General features: G+C 40.0%; 1 protein-coding gene across 1 annotated transcript in view; it reads left to right on the forward strand.

The window, feature by feature from the left end:
- SCARA5 (scavenger receptor class A member 5) overlaps positions 1-20,018 on the forward strand; it is a 126,101-nt gene that overhangs the window by 69,526 nt on the left and 36,557 nt on the right. Inside the window, exons 4-6 of the mRNA XM_070947028.1 lie at positions 10,932-11,609; positions 16,315-16,395; positions 19,144-19,233. Coding sequence (XP_070803129.1) covers positions 10,932-11,609; positions 16,315-16,395; positions 19,144-19,233 — 849 coding nt within the window. The remainder of the gene's footprint in view (positions 1-10,931; positions 11,610-16,314; positions 16,396-19,143; positions 19,234-20,018) is intronic.

The raw sequence follows: 20,018 nt of genomic DNA on the forward strand, positions 1-20,018 counted from the left end.
GTGCTGTTTTTCTTTTTCTTTTTTTTTACTGACTAAATTTGCCTGGTGAACTATTTAATTTTGTCTTTATTTTTATTATGTGCCTTTATTTTTAATTGTATCCACATTTATCTTTTGAAACCTACATTGACTTAAATGTTTACATCTGGGTGGAGAAAGTGAGATATAAATATATACTCTAAAATATTTCTGAATGGGTGACTTAAGAATATATGCTCCAGAATGTAAAGTGATACTTTACAACAGCAATACCTGCTTCTAGGTATTTTAAGGATGCAGTTTTTATTATTTAGATGGATTAAGAAATTATGTAGTGAATGGAGAGAATAAAACATAACATAAAGTCAGTTGATTCTTAGTGACTACATACAGTAGATAGATTTTCCCCATGAAAATTTATTGCTATTGTGGTCCTTCATACCTTCCCACAGGCCACCCATCACCACTATAACTTGCTGCTGGTTGTCCTCTCCTTCTTTTTCCTTCCACCTTTCCCAGCAACAGAGCCTTCTCCAGAGTGTTAGATCTTTGTATAATGTCTAAAAATCTGAGCCTGGTCATTTATGCCTTAAATGAAAACCACACGTTTTACCTCACTCAAGAATAGATGGACCAAACAGTAAGAAAAGACTCACAGAGTTGGCTTAAACAAAATAGAATCATTTGTCATAGGACAGGCCTTTTCTTGGCAGGACTTGGATAACTGCAGCAGACAGAAATTCTGTAACAGTGGTAATTGGTGCATCGTTGGAAGATAAGAAAGATAAGAGCCTTGGTAGTACAGTGGTTTAAAGCACCCTGTTATTAACACAGCTGCCTGCAATTACTGCAGGTTCGAATCTTACCAGGCTCAAGGTTGACTCAGCCTTCCATCCTTTCTAAGGTAGGTTAAATGAGGATCCACTTTGTGGGGGCAATAAGCTGACTTTGTATAAATATACAAAAGTATGAAGGCTATTGCTTAACGCATTGTAAGCCGCCCTGAGTCTCCGGAGAAGGGCGGCATATAAATCAAATTAAAAAAAAAAAAAAAGAAAGAACAGGTTAGGGATCATAGAAAAAAAATCTATATGTCACTAAGAGTCACATAATCAATCAACAAATTCCAATCCCTCTCTTGGCTCTGTTGAATCTATTCGTACTCACTGCTATGCAGTGGTGGGATCCTCCCTGTTTAACAACCAGTTCACTGATCGTGCGCTTCACTGCGCACGCATGTGCAGTTTGAAGAAATCTTCACTTCTGCGTTTCTTCAGAGGAGAAACACAGCTGAGGCGCAGCAATCTGCTCTGCCGCGTGAATCAGCTGAGAAGTTAAAGGTAGGAAAATAGTGCAGGCGGACGGGTGGGCCCATCTGATTGTTGGGATGAATTGGTTTGCTCCCAGCTGATCGTCAGAGTTAATGGTTCTCCCGAACCGGTCTGAACCAGTAGAATCCCACCCCTGCTGCTATGTCTGTTCTAAAGGGTGTGTGTAGCATGTGTTGAGCAAAGTGATGGATAGATTGATTGAATCAGTTTTACTACCATTCCTCTTTAGCAGGTCACCAACAATGAGAAACCAGGTCCCAACACTGCGGCACAATGGGGCAAGCATAATTGTGGGACCTACATCCTCTGCAATGACCATTCAGTGCTCTTTGACTTTACTCAATGCTGGTTCTCTGATTTTATGTAGATGTTATAAATGGTGAAGTATAACAGGTTTTAACCAACTTGGACTGTTGCTGGATGCTGTCAGCATATTGGGGAAAACACCACCTTAACACCAGTGCAGCTAAAATGACCTCTTCATTCATGGACTGGGGACAAAGGCAAAGTCATGAGGATACGGTAGACAAAGAGTTATTGTCTGGTGTGTTTTCACACAATGGTTAGGATCAAGAGGAGAAATGTTAAAGAAGAAGCCAGGCCAAAAAAGGAGAACCTTTTAAAGACTGTTTTAGAAAAGTGGCTTCTTTAGCCAATCCTCTCGTTTCATTTTGACATCTTTTTAAATATTTGAAAAAGTACACATGCAGGGCTCTTAATCCTCTTTCTTCTAGACTAAACACGCTCCATTTCCTCTTACTCTCCTCATGTAATTGTGTTCATTTCTCTCAAAATATCATTTTTGGATGAATTGAATTTGAAGTTTCTTAAAAGGTTCACAGGTCCACAACTCTGTGTGGCAACTTCTGTTTTCTAAGGGCGAGATCTGAGGGTGTCTTCAGCTTATTTTGGGATGTTGCTAAGTCTGACATTGCCAAAGATGTTATGTAGTGATGCCAACGGCAAGGCTTTAACCCAAACAGAAGCCAGACACCACACCAAGCCACTATGAAGTTTATAAATAAGTTTATGGCTTAGCATTATGTATGAAACAGGTCACTAGGATGAACAAACAAAATATAGTTAAAACAAAGTTAGTTTAATGAATCCAGACACTAGTCTGTTAGTCATTAACTTCCTAGGTTGATATGCTTGATATTTCTCTACTTTTAAGGCTCCTTCTGAGGTTGGTAAAATGAGGACCTAGATTATTGGGGGCAATAGGCTGTATTGAGGAATTCTCAGAGCAACCCTAGAGTAGCAAGGGTGTGCACATGAAAGCGACTGAGAGCAGTTGCGAATAACTACAGCCAACACACAGATACACTGAGTTGTGTTTACTTTTCAGGAAATAGTAATAAGGCACAGTCCAATAAGCAGTCCAGGTCATACACAGATAAAGCAGTAGATAGTAAAACAATAGTCCAAGGATATTCCAATAACAAAGTCTTCTTACCAGTCGTCATAGTCATATACAATAAACAGTTGCAAACAGTATCAAACACAGCAAATAGCAGTAAAGAGCAATAATGGTCAGCAAAGGTCAGCAGAGAGAAACTAACCATGTTTCAAGCTCTCTCTTAAGGACATTGGCTACAGAGCCAACCAATCAGGACACAGTATGATGCAATACAGCAATGCAGTTCTTAAAGCTATATTGAGGTTTTATAAATTGCCAACCCAACAAGTTAGGCAATGATCATTTCCTAACAGGCTAACTCTGTAAACTGCTTAGAGAGGGCTGTAAAGCACTGTGAAGTGGTATATAACTCTAAGTGCTATTGCTATTACAGTTAAAAAAGGACTATGCAGCATAAAAACAAACATCTAAACAAACAACTCCACCCAACAGGATGGCACATTCTGCATTTATAGCTCTAGAAAATTTATAAACTGCAACACTTTATTCATGACTTCCATGGAATAGAACTCAAGCTTATTTCTTTAGAATACTATTTTACAGAAAATATAAAAAGTAAAAATGTGTGGCAGAGTAGCTCAGGGATCAACATGCTGGGCTTGGTGGCTGGAAAGTAACAGCCTGAGTTTGAGACCCGAGCATCGTACAATGGGATGAGCACCCATCTTTACCTAGCTCCTGCCCACCTTGCAGTTGGAAAGCATGCAAATGCGAATATATAGGTACCGCTTTGGTGGGGAGGAAACAGTTGTCCATGATTTCATACTGGCCACATGACCGTGGAAAAGTCTTCGGACAGCACTGGCTCAGTGGCCTTGAAACGGAGTTGAATGCTGCCCCCTATAGTCGACAACCATAGTGGAATAAAATCAGCAGGGACTCCTTGCCTTTTATTTTTCTAGGGTAACATTTTACAGATATTTGTTTACTTATTTATTTAAGTGAACTAAAACTAAAAAAAATCTAAAACTAAACTCCCAACTCCTTTGGTGGTTTACCTTCTGGGGTTGGTAAAATGAGGACCCAGATTGTTGGGGGGCAATATGCTGACTCTGTAAAGCACTTAGAGATGGCTGTAAAGCATTGCAAAGCGGTATATAAGTCTAATAGCTATAGCTATGGCTATTGCTATTATTGCTATTACAGATTAAAAAAAAAAAAAGACTGTGCAGCCTAAAAACAAACATCTGAATAAACAACTTCACCCAACTATTGTTTGAGTGGTCTCAAGCTCAACTCTACCCCAAAGCCTCGGAGAATAGCCAGACCTATAACAGATTCCTGAATGACATCAGAGTGGGAGATCTGATGATGCTATGATTACTACACCTGAATGGAAGCAGTCATGGGTAATGCAGATCATCAGAGCAAAACAGTCTTAAGTTAGTCCAATTTGGAATTTCTCTCAAGATTCATGTGCCCTTGCACCTTTTTTTTGCTTGGCTAATGATTGGCAGCTCTCAGAGTGCTCCTCCTAGCTGTCTTACACCAGCTAGGGTTAATTACAGCCATGTGAGTTCATCTCAATTTACCAAACAGAAAGCAAAACTGACTATTATAAAATCAGAAAGAGTAGGCAGAGCAGGCAGGCTATCTGGCAGTTGGATTTTCTTTTCTTTTTTAAGAATGTGAGATGGTTTTTACCGCTAGGCAGCTAAACCTCAAAGAAACATTCAATTTTCTCTGCTCACTTTATATTCAGATAGCCAGGTCAACCATAGAAATGGGATCACCCCCCAAACTTGGTTAGATAATTAAACCAGAGATGAGGAGTTCAGGTTTTCTTGGCATAGAAATGTTACATCCAGGAAGAGTGTGTAAAGGAAGAAATTAAGATTTGTGTCTCTGGTTCTGAATTATGTGCACTGAGTGCCAAATGTGTGTGTTTTTTTTTTTAAATTTGATTTATATGCCGCCCTTCTCCGAAGACTCAGGGCGGCTTACAATGTGCTCAGCAATAGCCTTCATCCTTTTGTATATTTTATACAAAGTCAGCTTATTGCCCCCACAAACTGGGTCCTCATTTCACCTACCTTAGAAAGGATGGAAGGCTGAGTCAACCTTGAGCCTTGGCGAGATTCGAACCCTGCAGTAATTGCAGGCAGCTGGTCTTAATAACCAGCTTAATAACAGGGTGCCTTAAACCCCTGTACTACCAAGGCTCCTTGTTGAGTGGCCCCATGCTCAGCTTCAGCTAAATATGTATAGGCCAGTGGTGAAATCCAATTTTTTTTACTACCGGTTCTGTGGCCATGGCTTGGTGGGCATGGCAGGGGAAGGATATTGCAAAATCTCCATTCCCATCCCACTCTGGGGCCAGCCAGAGGTGGTATTTGTCGGTTCTCTGAACTACTCAAAATTTCCACCACCAGTTCTCCGAACTGCTCAAAATTTCCGCTACCGGTTCTCCAGAACCTGTCAGAACCTGTTGGATTTCACCCCTGGTATAGGCTCCAGACAAGACAGTCTTGCCCTGCTTCCCTCTCTGGAGATCCATTAAATAGGTCAAATGATAGAGAAACAGCTTGCTAAAGCCTGGCTTTCAATGAAAATGAATGACTAAATATGACACATATGACTAAAGAGGAGTCTCTCTTCTTATGGAGTAGCTACTACAAACCCTTCTTGGATGATCTTACTACTGCTGTTATCATTAGCACTCTTGGTCGATACCAGTGTTACAGTACACAAAATGTCATGTTGTAAAATTAAAGAATAACAGAGTTGGAAGGGACCTTGGAAGTCTTTTAGTCCAACCCCTTGCTTGAGTAGGAAACCCTATACAATTTCAGACAAATGGTTGAACAATTTCTTTTTAAAAACCCACCAGTGTTGGACCACCCACAGCTATTGAAGGCAACCCATTCCACTGGTTGATTGTTCTAACTGTCAGGAAATTTCTCCTTAGTTCTAGATTGCTTCTTTTCTTGATTAGTTTCCATCCATTGCTTCTTGTCCTACCTTCAGGTCAGTGGTGAAATCCAATTTTTTTTTACTACCAGTTCTGTGGGCGTGGCTTGGTGGGCATGGTGTGGCTTGGTGGGCATGGCAGGGGAAGAATACTGCAAAATCTCCATTCCCACCCCACTCCTGGAGGAAGGATATTGCAAAATCTCTATTCCCACCCCACTCTGGAGCCAGCTAGAGGTGGTATTTGCCAGTTCTCTGAACTACTCAAAATTTCCGCTACTGGTTCTCCAGAACCTACTGGATTTCACCTCGGCTTTGGAGAATAGGTTGGTTTGGTCCCTATTCTTCAGTCTTCTCTGTGACAGCCCCTTAAATATTGGAACATTGCTATCATGTCATCCCTAATCCTTCTTTTCATTAAACTAGGCATATTCCTGCAACTGTTCTTCATATGTTTTAGCATCCAGTCCCCTATTCACCTTTGTTGCTCTTCTCTGCTCTCTTTCTAGAGTCTCAACTTCTTTTTCATATCATGGTGATTAAAACTGGATGCAATATTCCAAGTGTGATCTTACCAAGGCATTCGGTTTATGTGATTTACCAGTACTACCACCCACTCTCATACGGCCCAGAATATCCAGGGTTGTTACAGTGGGATATTGCACAATCCAAGTATCAGACCTAATACCAAAGTTTAGTACAACTCTTTTTAAAACAGATCATTCTTTGTTAACAAAAATCCTTACTGATATTCACATATGCTTATACTACAACAGAGGAGGTCTTCTCTCAGGATATGATGGATTTCTTTGGAGGTCAGGGCATGCAGGCTTCAAAAGTGGTGGGTTTTTTTGGTCATCCTAGCTTGTTTGGAGGTCAGCCATCTGCTTTTCACATTACAGGTCTTTTATTAGCAAATCCTTTAGTGTAGCAGCTTCAGTGTTCTTGTTATCTCCATCATGGCAGGCTGGAATCTGCCCACCATTTCTGATGTTTCAGCTTTCCAAGTGAACTCAATTTCTCCCCACACTTCATCTGCTTTCAGCTTTTTGATCTTGCTCATAACTCATTCTTTTTGCTCTTGGAATATTTTCCCACTTGTCCTCCATTCGTTTCCTTAAGTGCTTACAGTGCATTTGGGCTGTAATCAGAGAGTATAGATGTCCCAGTAATAATCATAAACAAGTAATTAGAACAAATCAGTTAGGTATACAAATGGTACTAAGTATGAGATTCACCCCACCAGAAATTTTATAAGATGCAACAAGAGAAGCAGCCACCCAACTGATTCTCTCTAAATATCTTGGATTTCAGTTCCTCTGTCAATATAATCAGTAGCTATTTTGGTTGGCATTTACCAATCCAGATTTGTTGGACTTCAATTCCTGCTGTTCTTTCTTGCTGGAAGACAATAATGGGAATCCAACTTCAGGGGGGAGGCTGAGGGTTTGGGGAAAGCTAATCCAACTAAACTAAATACTTATAAAGGAGAATATTTGTAGCTCAGGGTTGAAATGAAGAGTCCTTGTTGCTCTCTGAGCTTGGTTGTTTCCTTCCAGCGCTGAAGATGCCACCTAGTTTGGGTATTGAAACATCTGCAAGAAAACAACCAAGTTCAGAGAGCAACAAAGACCCCTCAAACCAATGCTTAGTTTAATAACACATATAGCTTTGATTTAATTGCATGGATTACTAAGATTACATTCCAGAAATTGGTAGGGGTCAGGACAACATTTTAAGATTTATTTTAAGTCGAATTAAATAGCAATAGCATTTAGACTTATATACAGCTTCACAGTGCTTTACAGCCGTCTCTAAGTGGTTTACAGAGTAAGCATATTGCCCCCAACAATTTGGGCCCTCCTTTTACCCACCTCAGAAGGATGGAAGGCTGAGTCAACCTTGAGCCTGGTGAGATTTGAACTGCCAAATTGCAGGCAGTCAGCGGAAGTAGCTTGCAGTAGTGCACTCTAACCACTGCGCCACCGTGGCTCAATTAATTCCGTTATTACCTATCACCATTCCATGCTGAAATGGGGTTCGGTAGGTTGCAGTTTTGCATCTTGTGGGACCTAGTCATTTTCTTAAAATCTTGTGAATTGGGTCATCATATTAAACCATAATGTAGTTTCTTTGAAAATGAATATATCCTATGAATAAGTAATTGTGATTTGTTAGTCCTGTTCTAGGATAGAATGTGTTGTGTGAATTTAAGTTATGTATTAAATAATCGCCATACTTTGGCTCAAGAAAATATTATGGCTAGGCTTTTTATGTTTCATCCAAAGCTTTACAGATGGGATGGAGTAAAAGAGGAACATGGAGAAGAGGAAACACAGTGCTCAAGACAGAGGAAAAGGGGGGAAAAATCGAACTTTTTTAGTGATCAATCTTTATTTCTATGGCCCTGCACATTTCAGACTTCATGTTGCTCTTGTTCAGGAACATGAAAAAAAAAAACCCACATAAAATATTGTGATTATTGTACATGTTATTAGGAACTGGGATATGTTATCAATTCCCCACCCAAAACCCCTTAGGAACAATGTACTGCAACATTTATTATAGTTAAAGATGCAATACACCTGAAAAAAAATCATTTGTCAAAAACAATATTTAAAAAAACATAACAGGCAAATTTATTTTAAAAAAGAGCCCTTAATGCAGCTTGTCACATCAATAAAAAATAACACATCTTTTTCCAATTAAAGGGAGAAGAAAAGCTCATTCTTTTCATTCTGTGATACAGCACAAACTCAAATGTTTACAAGCTTCAGAATAAGAAGATTCCCGCTGCTACAACTATTTAGCAGCTGTGTTAATCAAAGACTTCTTGCAATAAGAAGTTAAAAGACTCTGACCCGGACTTTGTATGAAAGTATGAATCAGCAAAAGAAAAGTGAGAGTCTCTGCATTCTCACATTTTAGTAGATATTAACACTCCTTTACTATGTAAACAGCAAAAACAAAATGTCTCTAAATTCCCAGATAATGAGATAGCACAGATTTGTATCAGGGATAGAAAATTCTTCTCCTTACTAAGATGATAATCACTGTAACTACAAGATCCAGTGTAAAAGAAATCTTACAGTAAGTTAACCATTTATGTTTATTTATCATGTTTCCCTGAAAATAAGACCCTGTCTTATATTTTTTTTAACCCCAAAATAAGCTCCTGGCCTTATTTTTGGGGAGGTCTTATTATTTTGGGGCATGTGGAACAAGATGGGGCTCTCTTGCCGTCTTACCTGATTTCCAGCTCTGCATTTAAATATTTTTGGGTAGGGCTTATTTTCGGGGGGAGGCTTATTTTAGCGCATGCGCTCAATAGCCCGATTGGGCTTATTATCAAGGGATGTCTTATTTTCGGGGAAACAGGGTATCATTTTTTTGGTAAATAAAATGCCACTTGTGCTGAGAGTCATAGAGGCATTTTCAGACTCAACCTGGTTTTATATCTATTCCATATTCTCAATATGACATACCAATCAATCAATCAATCAATCAATCAATCAATCAATCAGAATAGAGCTGGAAGGGACCTTGGAGGTCTTCTAGTCCAACCCCCTGCTCAAGCAGGAGATCCTATACCATTTCAGACAAGTCACTGTGCAGTCTCTTCTTAAAGACCTTCAGTGATGAAGCACCCACAATTTCTGAAGGCAAGCTGTTCCACTGGTTAATTGTCTTCACTATTAGAAAGTTTCTCCTTAATTCCAGATTGCTTCTCTCCTTGATTAGTTTCCATCCATTGCTTCTTGTCTTGACTTCTGGTGCTTTGGAAAATATGTTGATCCCCTTAAATACCGGAATACTGCTATCCTGTCACCCCTAGCCCTTCTTTTCTCTAGACAAGCCATACCCAGTTCCTGCAATCGTTCTTCGTATGTTTTAGTCTCCAGGCCCTTAATCATCTTAGTTGCTCTCCTCTGCACTTTTTCCAAAGTCTCAATATCTTTTTTTGTAACATGGTGACCAAAACTGGATGCAGTATTCTAAGTTATTCTAATAACTAATTCTTAATTATTAAACTAAGGTTTAATAAAGCAGTACTAATACTTCATGTAATTGTGATTCTATGCCTCTGTTTATGCAACCAAGGATTGTATTAGCTTTTTTGGCTGCTGCTGCACACTGCTGGCTCATATTTAAGTCATCATCCACTAGGACTCCAAGATCCCTCTCACAGTTATTGTTTTTGAGCCAGGTTTTGCCTAATTTGTACTTGTACCTTTAGTTTTCCTTGTCTAAGTGTAAAATCTTGCTTTTCTCCACATTAAATTTCATTTTGTTGGATAGGGCCTATTGTTCAAGCCTATTATCCATTTGGATCCTGAGTTTGTCTTCTGGGGTATTGTATATTCCAGCCATACATCCATTGAATGTATGTGAAGTAATGTCTTCTGCGAATTTGATGAGTTCCCCCTCTATTCCCTCATCTAAATCATTTATGAAAATATTGAAGAGTACTCGGCCTAAAATGGTACCTTGTGGTACTCCACTGCTTACTTATCTCCATGTAAGTGTAATACCATTAAGGACTACTTAATGAGCCACGTTGGTGCAGTGGTGAGAGTGCAGTACTGCAGGCTGCTTCTGCTGCCTGCCGGCTGCCTGCAATTTGGCAGATTGAATCTCACCAGGCTCAAGGTTGATTCAGCCTTCCATCCTTCTAAGGTGGGTAAAATGAGGTCCCAGATTGTTGGGGACAATATGCTGACTCTGTAAACCACTTAGAGAGGGCTGTAAAGCACTGTAAAGTGGTATATAAGTCTAAATGCTATTGCTATTGCTACTTGTTGAGTATGATTTGTCAGCCAGTTACAAATCCAACTGGTGGTGATTATATCTATCCCATATTTTTCTAGCTTACCAAGAAGTAGGTTGTGGTCTATTTTGTCGAATGCCTTATTGAAATCTAAGTATACTATATTCACAGCACTTCTAGCATAATAATTTTTAAAATCTACATTAACCTTAGCTTTATCATACTATAATTGTCCATACCACCCAAATCTTAGATTGTGTCCTTCTAACTACAAAAGCTAAGAAATTGCCCCAAAGGTAAATATCATTGAATGTATGTGAAGTATGAAGCATAAAATCTCCTAAATCAGTGGTTTTAGAAATCAAGGTAGTTTGGAGGAACCTTCTTCCATTTTTATTAAAAAGTCCTGGAAAAGAATCTGATGATCATGAAAATACACCTCAAATTGTTTCTCCGCCATTTCTAGAATATTCAGCTCTGTTCTTATCTCTAACTTCTGCTATCTCCTTTCTACATTTTCTAGTTTCCAGACCTCAGCGATCTCCTGAAGACCTGAAAATGCTAATGGGAAATGTGAATCAGTTAAATGAAAGTTTTCAGAATCTTCAGTTGAAAACAGGGAAGCAGTTACCCTTCAAAGGAGACGTCCTGGACCAAATTTGGAGCCTGCAGGACATGCTTCAGAATCATTCTGACTCTCTGCTAATATTGAGTAGCTCACTTCAGAAGTTGGAAGGGGCACTCAGGAGCCTGCAGACCCAGGCAACTCAGGCAGATCAAGTCCTTTCTGGCCTACGGGATAGCCTGAGCCAGCAAAATGACATGGCACAAATGGAAATCTACAAGCTTGCTGTAGAGGGAAATAGTAGCAGTTTGCTTTTGAGGCACCATGAGGACTTACTCTCTAAACTGGCATCTCAAGTGGAGAGCTTGAATGACCAACTGACAGAGGTAGGTGGGCATGTGGGTAGCATGAACCGGACTCTGTCTTATGATGTGGGAATCCACCACACCCGTATCCAGGACCTGCAAGTCCTTATCAGCAATGCCTCAGAAGATGCTCGGCAGATGCGCTTTGTCCACATCGCCATGGAACAGCAGCTCAAACATGAGCTGGCCATTCTGAACAACGTGACCGAGGACCTGAGGCTCAAGGATTGGGAGCACTCCATTGCTTTGAGGGATATCTCAGTGATACGAGGTAAGGAGTGCAGCAAATGCCTCTTGGATTCAGGTGTAATTCAATGTTATCAAATTGAGGGCACTTCATGACTAAAGGCCATGACTAAATACCTATGAGACAGTAGTGAAATCTAAAATTTGTTACTACTGGTTCTGTGGGCGTGGTTTGGGGGGGGGTAATGTGATTGGGTGGGCGTGGCCAATTTTTTTTTTTTTACTTTTAAAACCATTTTTTCTACAATGTCTTCAGCGAAGAGGTTGTAAAAAATGCTTTCAAAAGGCTCTGAGGATCCCAGCTGAATTGCCTGATCGACAGAGGCTTTTTTTCTTTTAAATGCCTCTGACGATCAGGCAACTCAGCTTGGATCGTCAGAGGCATATAAAAGAAAAAAAGCCACTGCCGATCAGGCAACTCAGCTGGGATCCTCAGAGCCTTTTGAAAGCATTTTTTTTACAACCTCTTCGCTCTGAAGAGGTTGTAGAAAAAATGCTTTTAAAAGACTTTGATGATCCCAGCTCAGCCGCGTGATCATCAGAGCCTTTTTTTTTACTTTTAAAAGCATTTTTTCAGCCGAAGAGATTGTAGAAAAAATGCTTTTAAAAGTAAAAAAAAAGCCTCTGATGATTGTGCAGCTCAGCACAATCAGACAAGAAGCCACAGCAGAAGGCCCAAAGAGCTGCATGCAGCGCCAGAGCCGCAGGTTGCTGACACCCGGCCTATATGATCTGAACACAGAAATTCTGTTTCAATCTACATGAAAAAATTAAAGAGAGAAATGCTTCCTTTTCAACTAGCTTCATGCTCACGGTGACTTTGCCACCTAGTGGCGAGACTTCATGTGTTTGGCCTTTTCTTCTAGAACAAAATGTAATTATGGATATTTGACAAAATAGTTCCAGTATTGTTGTTCTGGTCCATGGATTCAGATGCTGATCAAATTCTAAATTAAGCTATGCTTGAAATACCAGCAATTTGATTGAACAGTTAAACCCATCAAATGCTCAGTTTGTTTTGTATCTGTAATACATTTTCCCCTCACTTTCTTCCCAGCGGCCAATGTTGCATAATATGACCAAGGAGTTGACTTTGGGTTTTGAATTGGCATTAATTTCTTAGGGATGGATATATCATTCTGTCAGTTTCACACATGATCATTCATTCTGCCTCTCTCATATTTGTAGGGCTATTTCCAGATGGTGTCAATTTTACACATGTTACCCATAAATCCGTTTAATCTAATATCCAGACTACCATGTAATATTTTTAAATGCACAAAAATACACAAATATATATCAAAATGGATTTTCTGTCACAGCATGTTTTTATAAATGTATTTCACCCAAATCATTCACATATGGATTTTTATTTTTTTTCTTCAAATATGGCTTTAAAAAAACCTTTTTGGTAAAATTTTGAAGGTGAGTCTAGGAGCTAAGGAACAAGTAACTTTTAATCACTACTTATAAAGAATTAAAATGTTCAAATATTCTTAAAATCTGCTGTGCAGCTTTCCGTATATTTTCACATTTTTAAGAAGATTTATTTTAACTAGAATTACATGCAATTAATTCCATTATTGGGATTATTGGAAAGATGAATTCAGTAGAGCTGAATTCAGTAGAGTTGGAGAAAGCTGGCTATCATTTTAAATGGACTAAAGGCATGGTGTCTCACAACAATCGCTCAGTTCTTCTCACCCTGCAGATGGTTTATAGCAGTGGTGTCATTACATTGAGGGCCACATCAGGGTTGTGTTTGACCTCCGGGGGGGGGAGCTGGGGGTGGCATAGCCAGAGTGGGCATGGCCACCTCGACATCACTGGTGTCGGGGGCACCTCAGGGCCATGCACAGCTCTCCCGAGCTCTGTTTCTGCTAGCAAAGGTACCATGGGCCAGTCCTTCGCTGTTTCCAGGGCAGCCTCGCAGGCCAGATCTAAACACCCCGTGGGCCGGCTCTGGCCCGCAGGCCTTGAATTTGACACCCCTGGTTTACAGGATTATGGTAAAGCACTCTACTTGATGTTGCCTATGAATATGATTTAGAAACTACAATCAAATAGTGCAGTGTTAGCTAACCTTTTCGGCACTGAGTGCCGAAACGGGAGTGGCGTGCACGCATGGGGGAGCGTGCACGGGGGAGTGCTAGAAACCAAAGAGCAGTTCCCTGGCACACACGCGTGGAAGCACTAGAAACCTGGTCTTCTGGTTTCTGGCATGCATGTGCGTGCAAAGACCAGCTGGCCGACGTGCATGTGTATGCCAGAAACCAGTTGTTCAGCTACCCTGCATGCATCTGCGTGCCAGGGAGCTGCTCTTCTGGTTTCCAGTGCTCCCGCACGGAACCCAAAATAGCAATGGGTGATGACTGGCGTGCCTGGAGAGATGACTTTGCATGTCACTTCTGGCACGCGTGCCATAGGTTCGTCATCACAGAAATAGTGGGTCAGACAGTTTGACAGAATGACACCTATTCTTTGAGAGCTGCATTGATTTCCAGTAAGTTTCCAGGTACCTATCAATCTGCTAGACATTACCTATATAGGTACTTCTCAACTTACAACTATTCTTTTAGTGACTGTTCGAAAGTATGACAGATCTGAAAAAAGTGACTTATGACGTGGTCCTTGCACGTATGACTGTCGTAGCATCCCTGAGGTGACATGATCAAAGTTTGGGTGCTTGGCAACTGGCATGTTTATGACAGTTGTAGTGTTCCACGGTCACATGATTGCCACTTGCAACCTTCTCAGCTAAACTTCCAATAAGCAAAGTCAATGGTCCAAGATGGACTGGCTTAACACAGAAAAAAAAAAAAAAGGTCATAAAAGTGGGTGCAATTCACTTAATGACCTCATTGCTTAGCACTGGAGGTTCCAGTCCCAATTGTGGTTGTAAGTTGAGGACTATCTGTAAAGCTCTTTAGGGTTCAGATTTTCTACAGTTCTTGTAGAAATCTCTGCTCCGACTGGAATTTTTCAATTTTGTGCACTCTGATTGGGAGAATGTGTTCTGATTCCACCTCCCCAGATGGTGTGGAAGCAGGAACACAGAGATAAGACTTTTCCATGGCTGTCATACTGTAATTCTTTGGAATTAAGGAGGATGTAAGGCTCCTCTCCTTTTCCACTGGTGACAAGCGTGGTAGTGCTATATAGCAGAGGTCTCCAACCTTGACAACTTTACGACTTGGGGACTTCAACTCCCAGAATTCCTCAGCCAGCGTGCGCTGGCTAAGGAATTCTGGGAGTTGAAGTCCCCAAGTCGTAAAGTTGCCAAGGTTGGAGACCCCTGCTATATATGGTGTTCTCAGAAGGCTGATGTCAATCTTTTACACTGATTATGCTCTATAGCTTAACAATGTTATGGTTTTATATTGGTTTATCTTTTCATGTTTTCATTACTGTGACCAGCTTAGATGGCGGCAGAGAACAAATGCTAAAAAAAGAGAGAGCAAAAGAGAGTGAATGCTTAAATGCAAGCAGGAGCTTAGACAGTATCTTGACACCAGAAACAAGTTGCTCTGCCTGAGGATTTTCCAAGTCATGGAGCAAAATGATTGGCCCTTGTCAGTTAGGTGACTAGTACTCAGAGGTGGGTTTCAGCAGGTTCTGACCAGTTCTGGAGAACCGGTAGCGGAAATTTTGAGTAGTTTGGAGAACTGGTAGTGGAAATTTTGAGTAGTTCGGAGAACTGGTAAATACCACCTCTGACTAGCTCCGTCCCCATGTATTCTCTGCCTGCCAAGTCCCAGCTGATTGGGAGGAAATGGGGATTTTGCAGTAACCTTCCCCTGGAATGGGGAGGGAATGGAGATTTTACAGTATCCTTCCCCTGGAGTGGGGTGGGAATGGAGATTTTACAGTATCCTTCCCCTGCCATGCCCACCAAGCCAAGACAAGCCACGCCCACCAAGCCATGCCACACCCACCAAGCCACACCCACAGAACTGGTAGTAAAAAATTTTGAAACCCACCACTGCTAGTACTGCATGCTCCATGGTCCTATTGGAATACAGAGATCAGTCTGACAGATTTGATCAGCTGTTCTTTGATTTTCCCACCCTCTTCTTGTTTCCCTGAATGACTAGAACCTGCACCTTAGCCTTCCCCTGCCTCAGGCTGCTAAATATACAATTCTAAATATATGATTCTGACCCCCTTAAACCAGGGGTGGGGAATGATGGCCCTTTTATGACTTGCGGACTTCAATTCCATGCTGGCTCAGAAATTCTGAGAGTTGATGTCCACAAGTCATAAAGGGGCCATCGTTCCCCACTCTGCCTTAATCCAAGTGTTGTTTTAGCCTCCTAAAATATGACATCCTCTGCAGTGTATATTTATCTATCCCACAAATTCTGGAGCACTAAAAAAGGATCACAGGGACTAAGGATGGGAATGTAGACCAAATCATCAGGGAAAGGTCAAGTTATAAAAAGAAAGAGCAGGAGCTTAGTTATTAAATGAGTAGAGAGCTTTGGGGCTAAAGCTTGATAGAATATGATAGAAATGGATTAGCATTGGACAGGAAACTGAGTGGTTGCTCCAGACGGCTGAACCATTAAGATAACGCAGATGATATGAGGCTCCAGTACTCAGCTGGTAGGACCTTCAGTTGAGGTTCATTCATGAGTTTGATTGCCCCTGAGAATCCCAAATACATCTGATGGTTTCTTTGCTAACCTTTGACAGTTATAACATACACCAATGCTTTTTTCACATTCTAGGGCCACCAGGACCAAAAGGAGATCAAGGCAATGAAGGAATGGAAGGTGAACCTGGCCGACCTGGTACGCCTGGACTGCAAGGTAGTGTGTTATTATTCAAAGTGTTTATGTGAATCCCATGCTGTTACTGAGTGACTATAGCAGAGACCCAGAAAGCCCAAACTCTCTCAGTCCTTGTGATTTCTTCTAGGAAATCCTAAAAGGAAAAAAAACAACAACTCCCTAAGCATTGTCTGCTAAAAGAGGATAATAATAATATTATCTTAAAAGAGGATAATAAGATGACTGGGAAGATCCCTTTTTGCTCAAGATCCTGAGACCTTCTGTTATTCCTTCATAGGGTTCAATGGACTGGTCTGATTAAAAAGCTGTTTCCTGAGCAAAATAGGTGGCATTAAAATTTGAGTTTTTAAAAATTCTGCTGTTATAGAATTATAATGGCATGTATCATGTATCATACACATTTGCTCTTGAAGCAAATTTTTCTCTCTGCTCCCTGATTTAATTTGATGATATGCAATTCCTCTTGATTGCATGCAAGTCCTCTTCATGTTTTTATTTTAGCAAACAATAGACATTTAAAAGATTATTGTGGCATTTACGAACCATCCTCAGTTTATATTGGCACTGGATCATTAGCGACTCTTAGATGCATTTCAACTGCAGGAACAGGGACGTGAGAGAGATGCTTGCAAATCTGGTGCTTGAAGGAGGGGTGGAATTAGGAGGGTGGGGTTTATTTTGTGGGTTCTTAGGGAGCCTCTGAAGGTTTCAAAAACCACTTCTCCCCTCTTTTGAAACCAATGTTTGTAAAGGGAAATTAAATTAAATCCCTGAAAGAGATTTGGAAGCTAAATAGAAGCTTATGTTATATATGTTGTTAAAGGTTCTGGCCAAAGAACCAGGCCATTATTAACTGCTCACAATTGGCTGAAATTTCTGCCCCAGCAGAATTAAGACAGAAAGGTTGTGGAGAATCAGTTGCCTTGAGATATATGAGAACAGTCCTTTCACAGTGTTCAGCCACTGTTTTAAAGCAGAGACTGTCCAGGGTTTAAGAAGTTCTCTTACCTGGGAGTCCTAAGGAGGATTTATCCAGCTCTTCTGGTAATCCCTTTGTTGAAGGAAAATTAAATTCAGAATTACTCCTGCACTTCTTGTGAACTCCTTTTAATCATCAAGATTACTGAATATTTTTTGATATGGGATATATTCTATCAATGGCTAGACAATAGAAACAGAAGTTAGAAAGGAGGAGATATAAAAAGAGGAAATGTTAAAGAATAGAATAGAACAGAACAGAACAGAACAGAACAGAACAGAACAGAACAGAATTCTTTTTTGGCCAAGTGTGATTGGACACACAAGGAATTTGCCTTTGGTGCATATGCTCTCAGAGTACATAAAAGAAAAGATACATTCATCAAGAATCATAAGGTACAACACTTAATGATAGTCATAGGGTACAAATAAGCAATCAAATCATATTAGGAAACAATCAATATCAATATAAATCGTAAGGATACAAGCAAAAAAGTTACAGTCATGCCATCGTAAGTGGGAGGAGATGGGTGATAGGAACAATGAGAAGACTAATAGTAATAGTAATGCAGCCTTAGTGAATAGTTTGACAGTGTTGAGGGAATTATTTGTTTAGCAGAGTGATGGCGTTCGGGAAAAAACTGTTCTTGTGTCTAGTTGTTTTGGTGTGCAGTACTCTATAGTGTCGTTTTGATTGTAGGAGTTGAAACAATTAATGTCCAGGATGTGAGGGGTCTGTAAATATTTTTACAGCCCTCTTTTTGACTCATGCAGTATACAGGTCCTCAATGGAAGGCAGGTTGGTAGTAATTGTTTTTTCTTTTTCTAAAAAGTGTTTTAATGTGGAGAGTTGTTAAAGAAGATGATGTAAAGTATTATTGTTATTATATTATTAATATTATGGTGATGAATATTACAACAAATACGTGGATTATGATTGTTTAAAAATAACTGCACCCAGATCACACACAGTTTGATGGAAATTGAATGTTATATAAATAAAACAAATCAAACATGGGGGAAAAAAATCATCAAGATGATCTGGAAGCAGCCAAAAACCAGAAGAAACTATGTTGTAAAAAAGACAATACAATATTGTGATAGCTTAACAGAATAACAGAGTTGGAAAGGACGTTGGAAGTCTTCTAGTCCAACCTCCTCTTCAAGCAGAAGATTCTATAGCAATTCAGATGAATGGTTTCCCTGTCTCTTCTTACAAATCTTCAGTACTGAAGCACCCACAATTTCTGAAGGCAAGCCATTCCATTGATTAATTATTCTAATTTAATTATCAGCTTAAATGTCTTTCCTGAACACACAGACCTGGTACCTGAACTTTCCTGAACACACAAAGGTGGTGCCCCAAAGTCAACACATAGACACATACAAAGGGGAGGAAGATCTGTTCACTCAGCAAAGATAAGGATATTTCCACCAGAGCTGCATCTCCACTAGAATAAACATTTGAAACAATCTTAGTAGCTGCAAAATGGAATGTGTGTCCTTGTTCATTGCAGTGTGAGGCTACCAATGAGTTTGGGTCTCCATGCAGGGGATGTCGATAGATTACATTGGAAGTATTTCCCACCTCCAACTGTAATTACTAACCAAGCCTATTTAGTGCAGTTGGTAGTTCCACAATTAGGAGAGCTACGTGGCATGCAGGCTAGGCTGCTAGTTTTTATTATTCTTTGTAAAGCATTATGCATGTTTTTTTTAAAAAAGCAAACTCTACAAATGTCTGAGACTTGTTCTGCTTGTATTGTTTTGTTTTCATCTTGAATGTAGGGTATCCTGGTGAAAGAGGACAACGAGGGCCAAAAGGGGACAAAGGAGATATTGGCCAACGTGGGCTACCTGGCCTCCGGGGAATGACAGGTATTGTATTTGCTGTTTGTTGATGTTCTGATAACAAAACTGGATACAAAACCACCATAATTAACCAAAAGAAGTGTTTGTTCAAATTTCATAATTGGTCTTTCCTGCAAAACTCTAGGTGAAGAAAGCTGTTGATTTCTGATTCAGATAAAACCTATGCCTACAGCTCTCCTTCTGTAGCCTAAACTATTGCCTATGTTGAAAAGCCTGGAGTGAAATACTAAAAAAATTCACATTTGGAATTTGATGTTCAAATCTGGCAGCAAATTGAATTCCCAGCTGTAATTTTGTGAGGGCTTTGATTACTTAAATTAGCATGCTTTGTCCAAAAATATTACATTTGATTCCATGTTATAAATTAGGAACAACATAGTTTGCTATATTATTGGAAGCTAACTATTAAATGCCAGACAAAAATGTTCACATACAGCAAACATATCCCAATGACATGACCTTCATCTACAGAGAACTGGGGATGGGCTAGCTCTGTTTGCAAGTGATTGCTGCTTCTTATCTCATACTACATAGATATATGTACACATGAACTGCATCTTTACAAATCTCTTACAGCTAGAATGTAGATTCAGAATAAACATATCTTCCTGAAGCTCAGCTATTTCACATCTGAACTGCTAGAAGAATTTGTCCTTTACCTTCTTATGGATTAAATGTCAGGTTTTTTTTCTGATATGCTATTGGAAAGGAGTTAGATGTATTCTGTAAATAATAATGTACAGGCACAGAAGTTACGGCTTCTCTACCATTCCTGCTGAAGTTTCATATGA

This window comes from Pituophis catenifer, unplaced genomic scaffold (assembly GCF_029215685.1).
Source record: "Pituophis catenifer annectens isolate HBS135680 unplaced genomic scaffold, rPitCat1.0.hap2 SCAF_1, whole genome shotgun sequence".
Classification (NCBI taxonomy): domain Eukaryota; kingdom Metazoa; phylum Chordata; class Lepidosauria; order Squamata; family Colubridae; genus Pituophis; species Pituophis catenifer.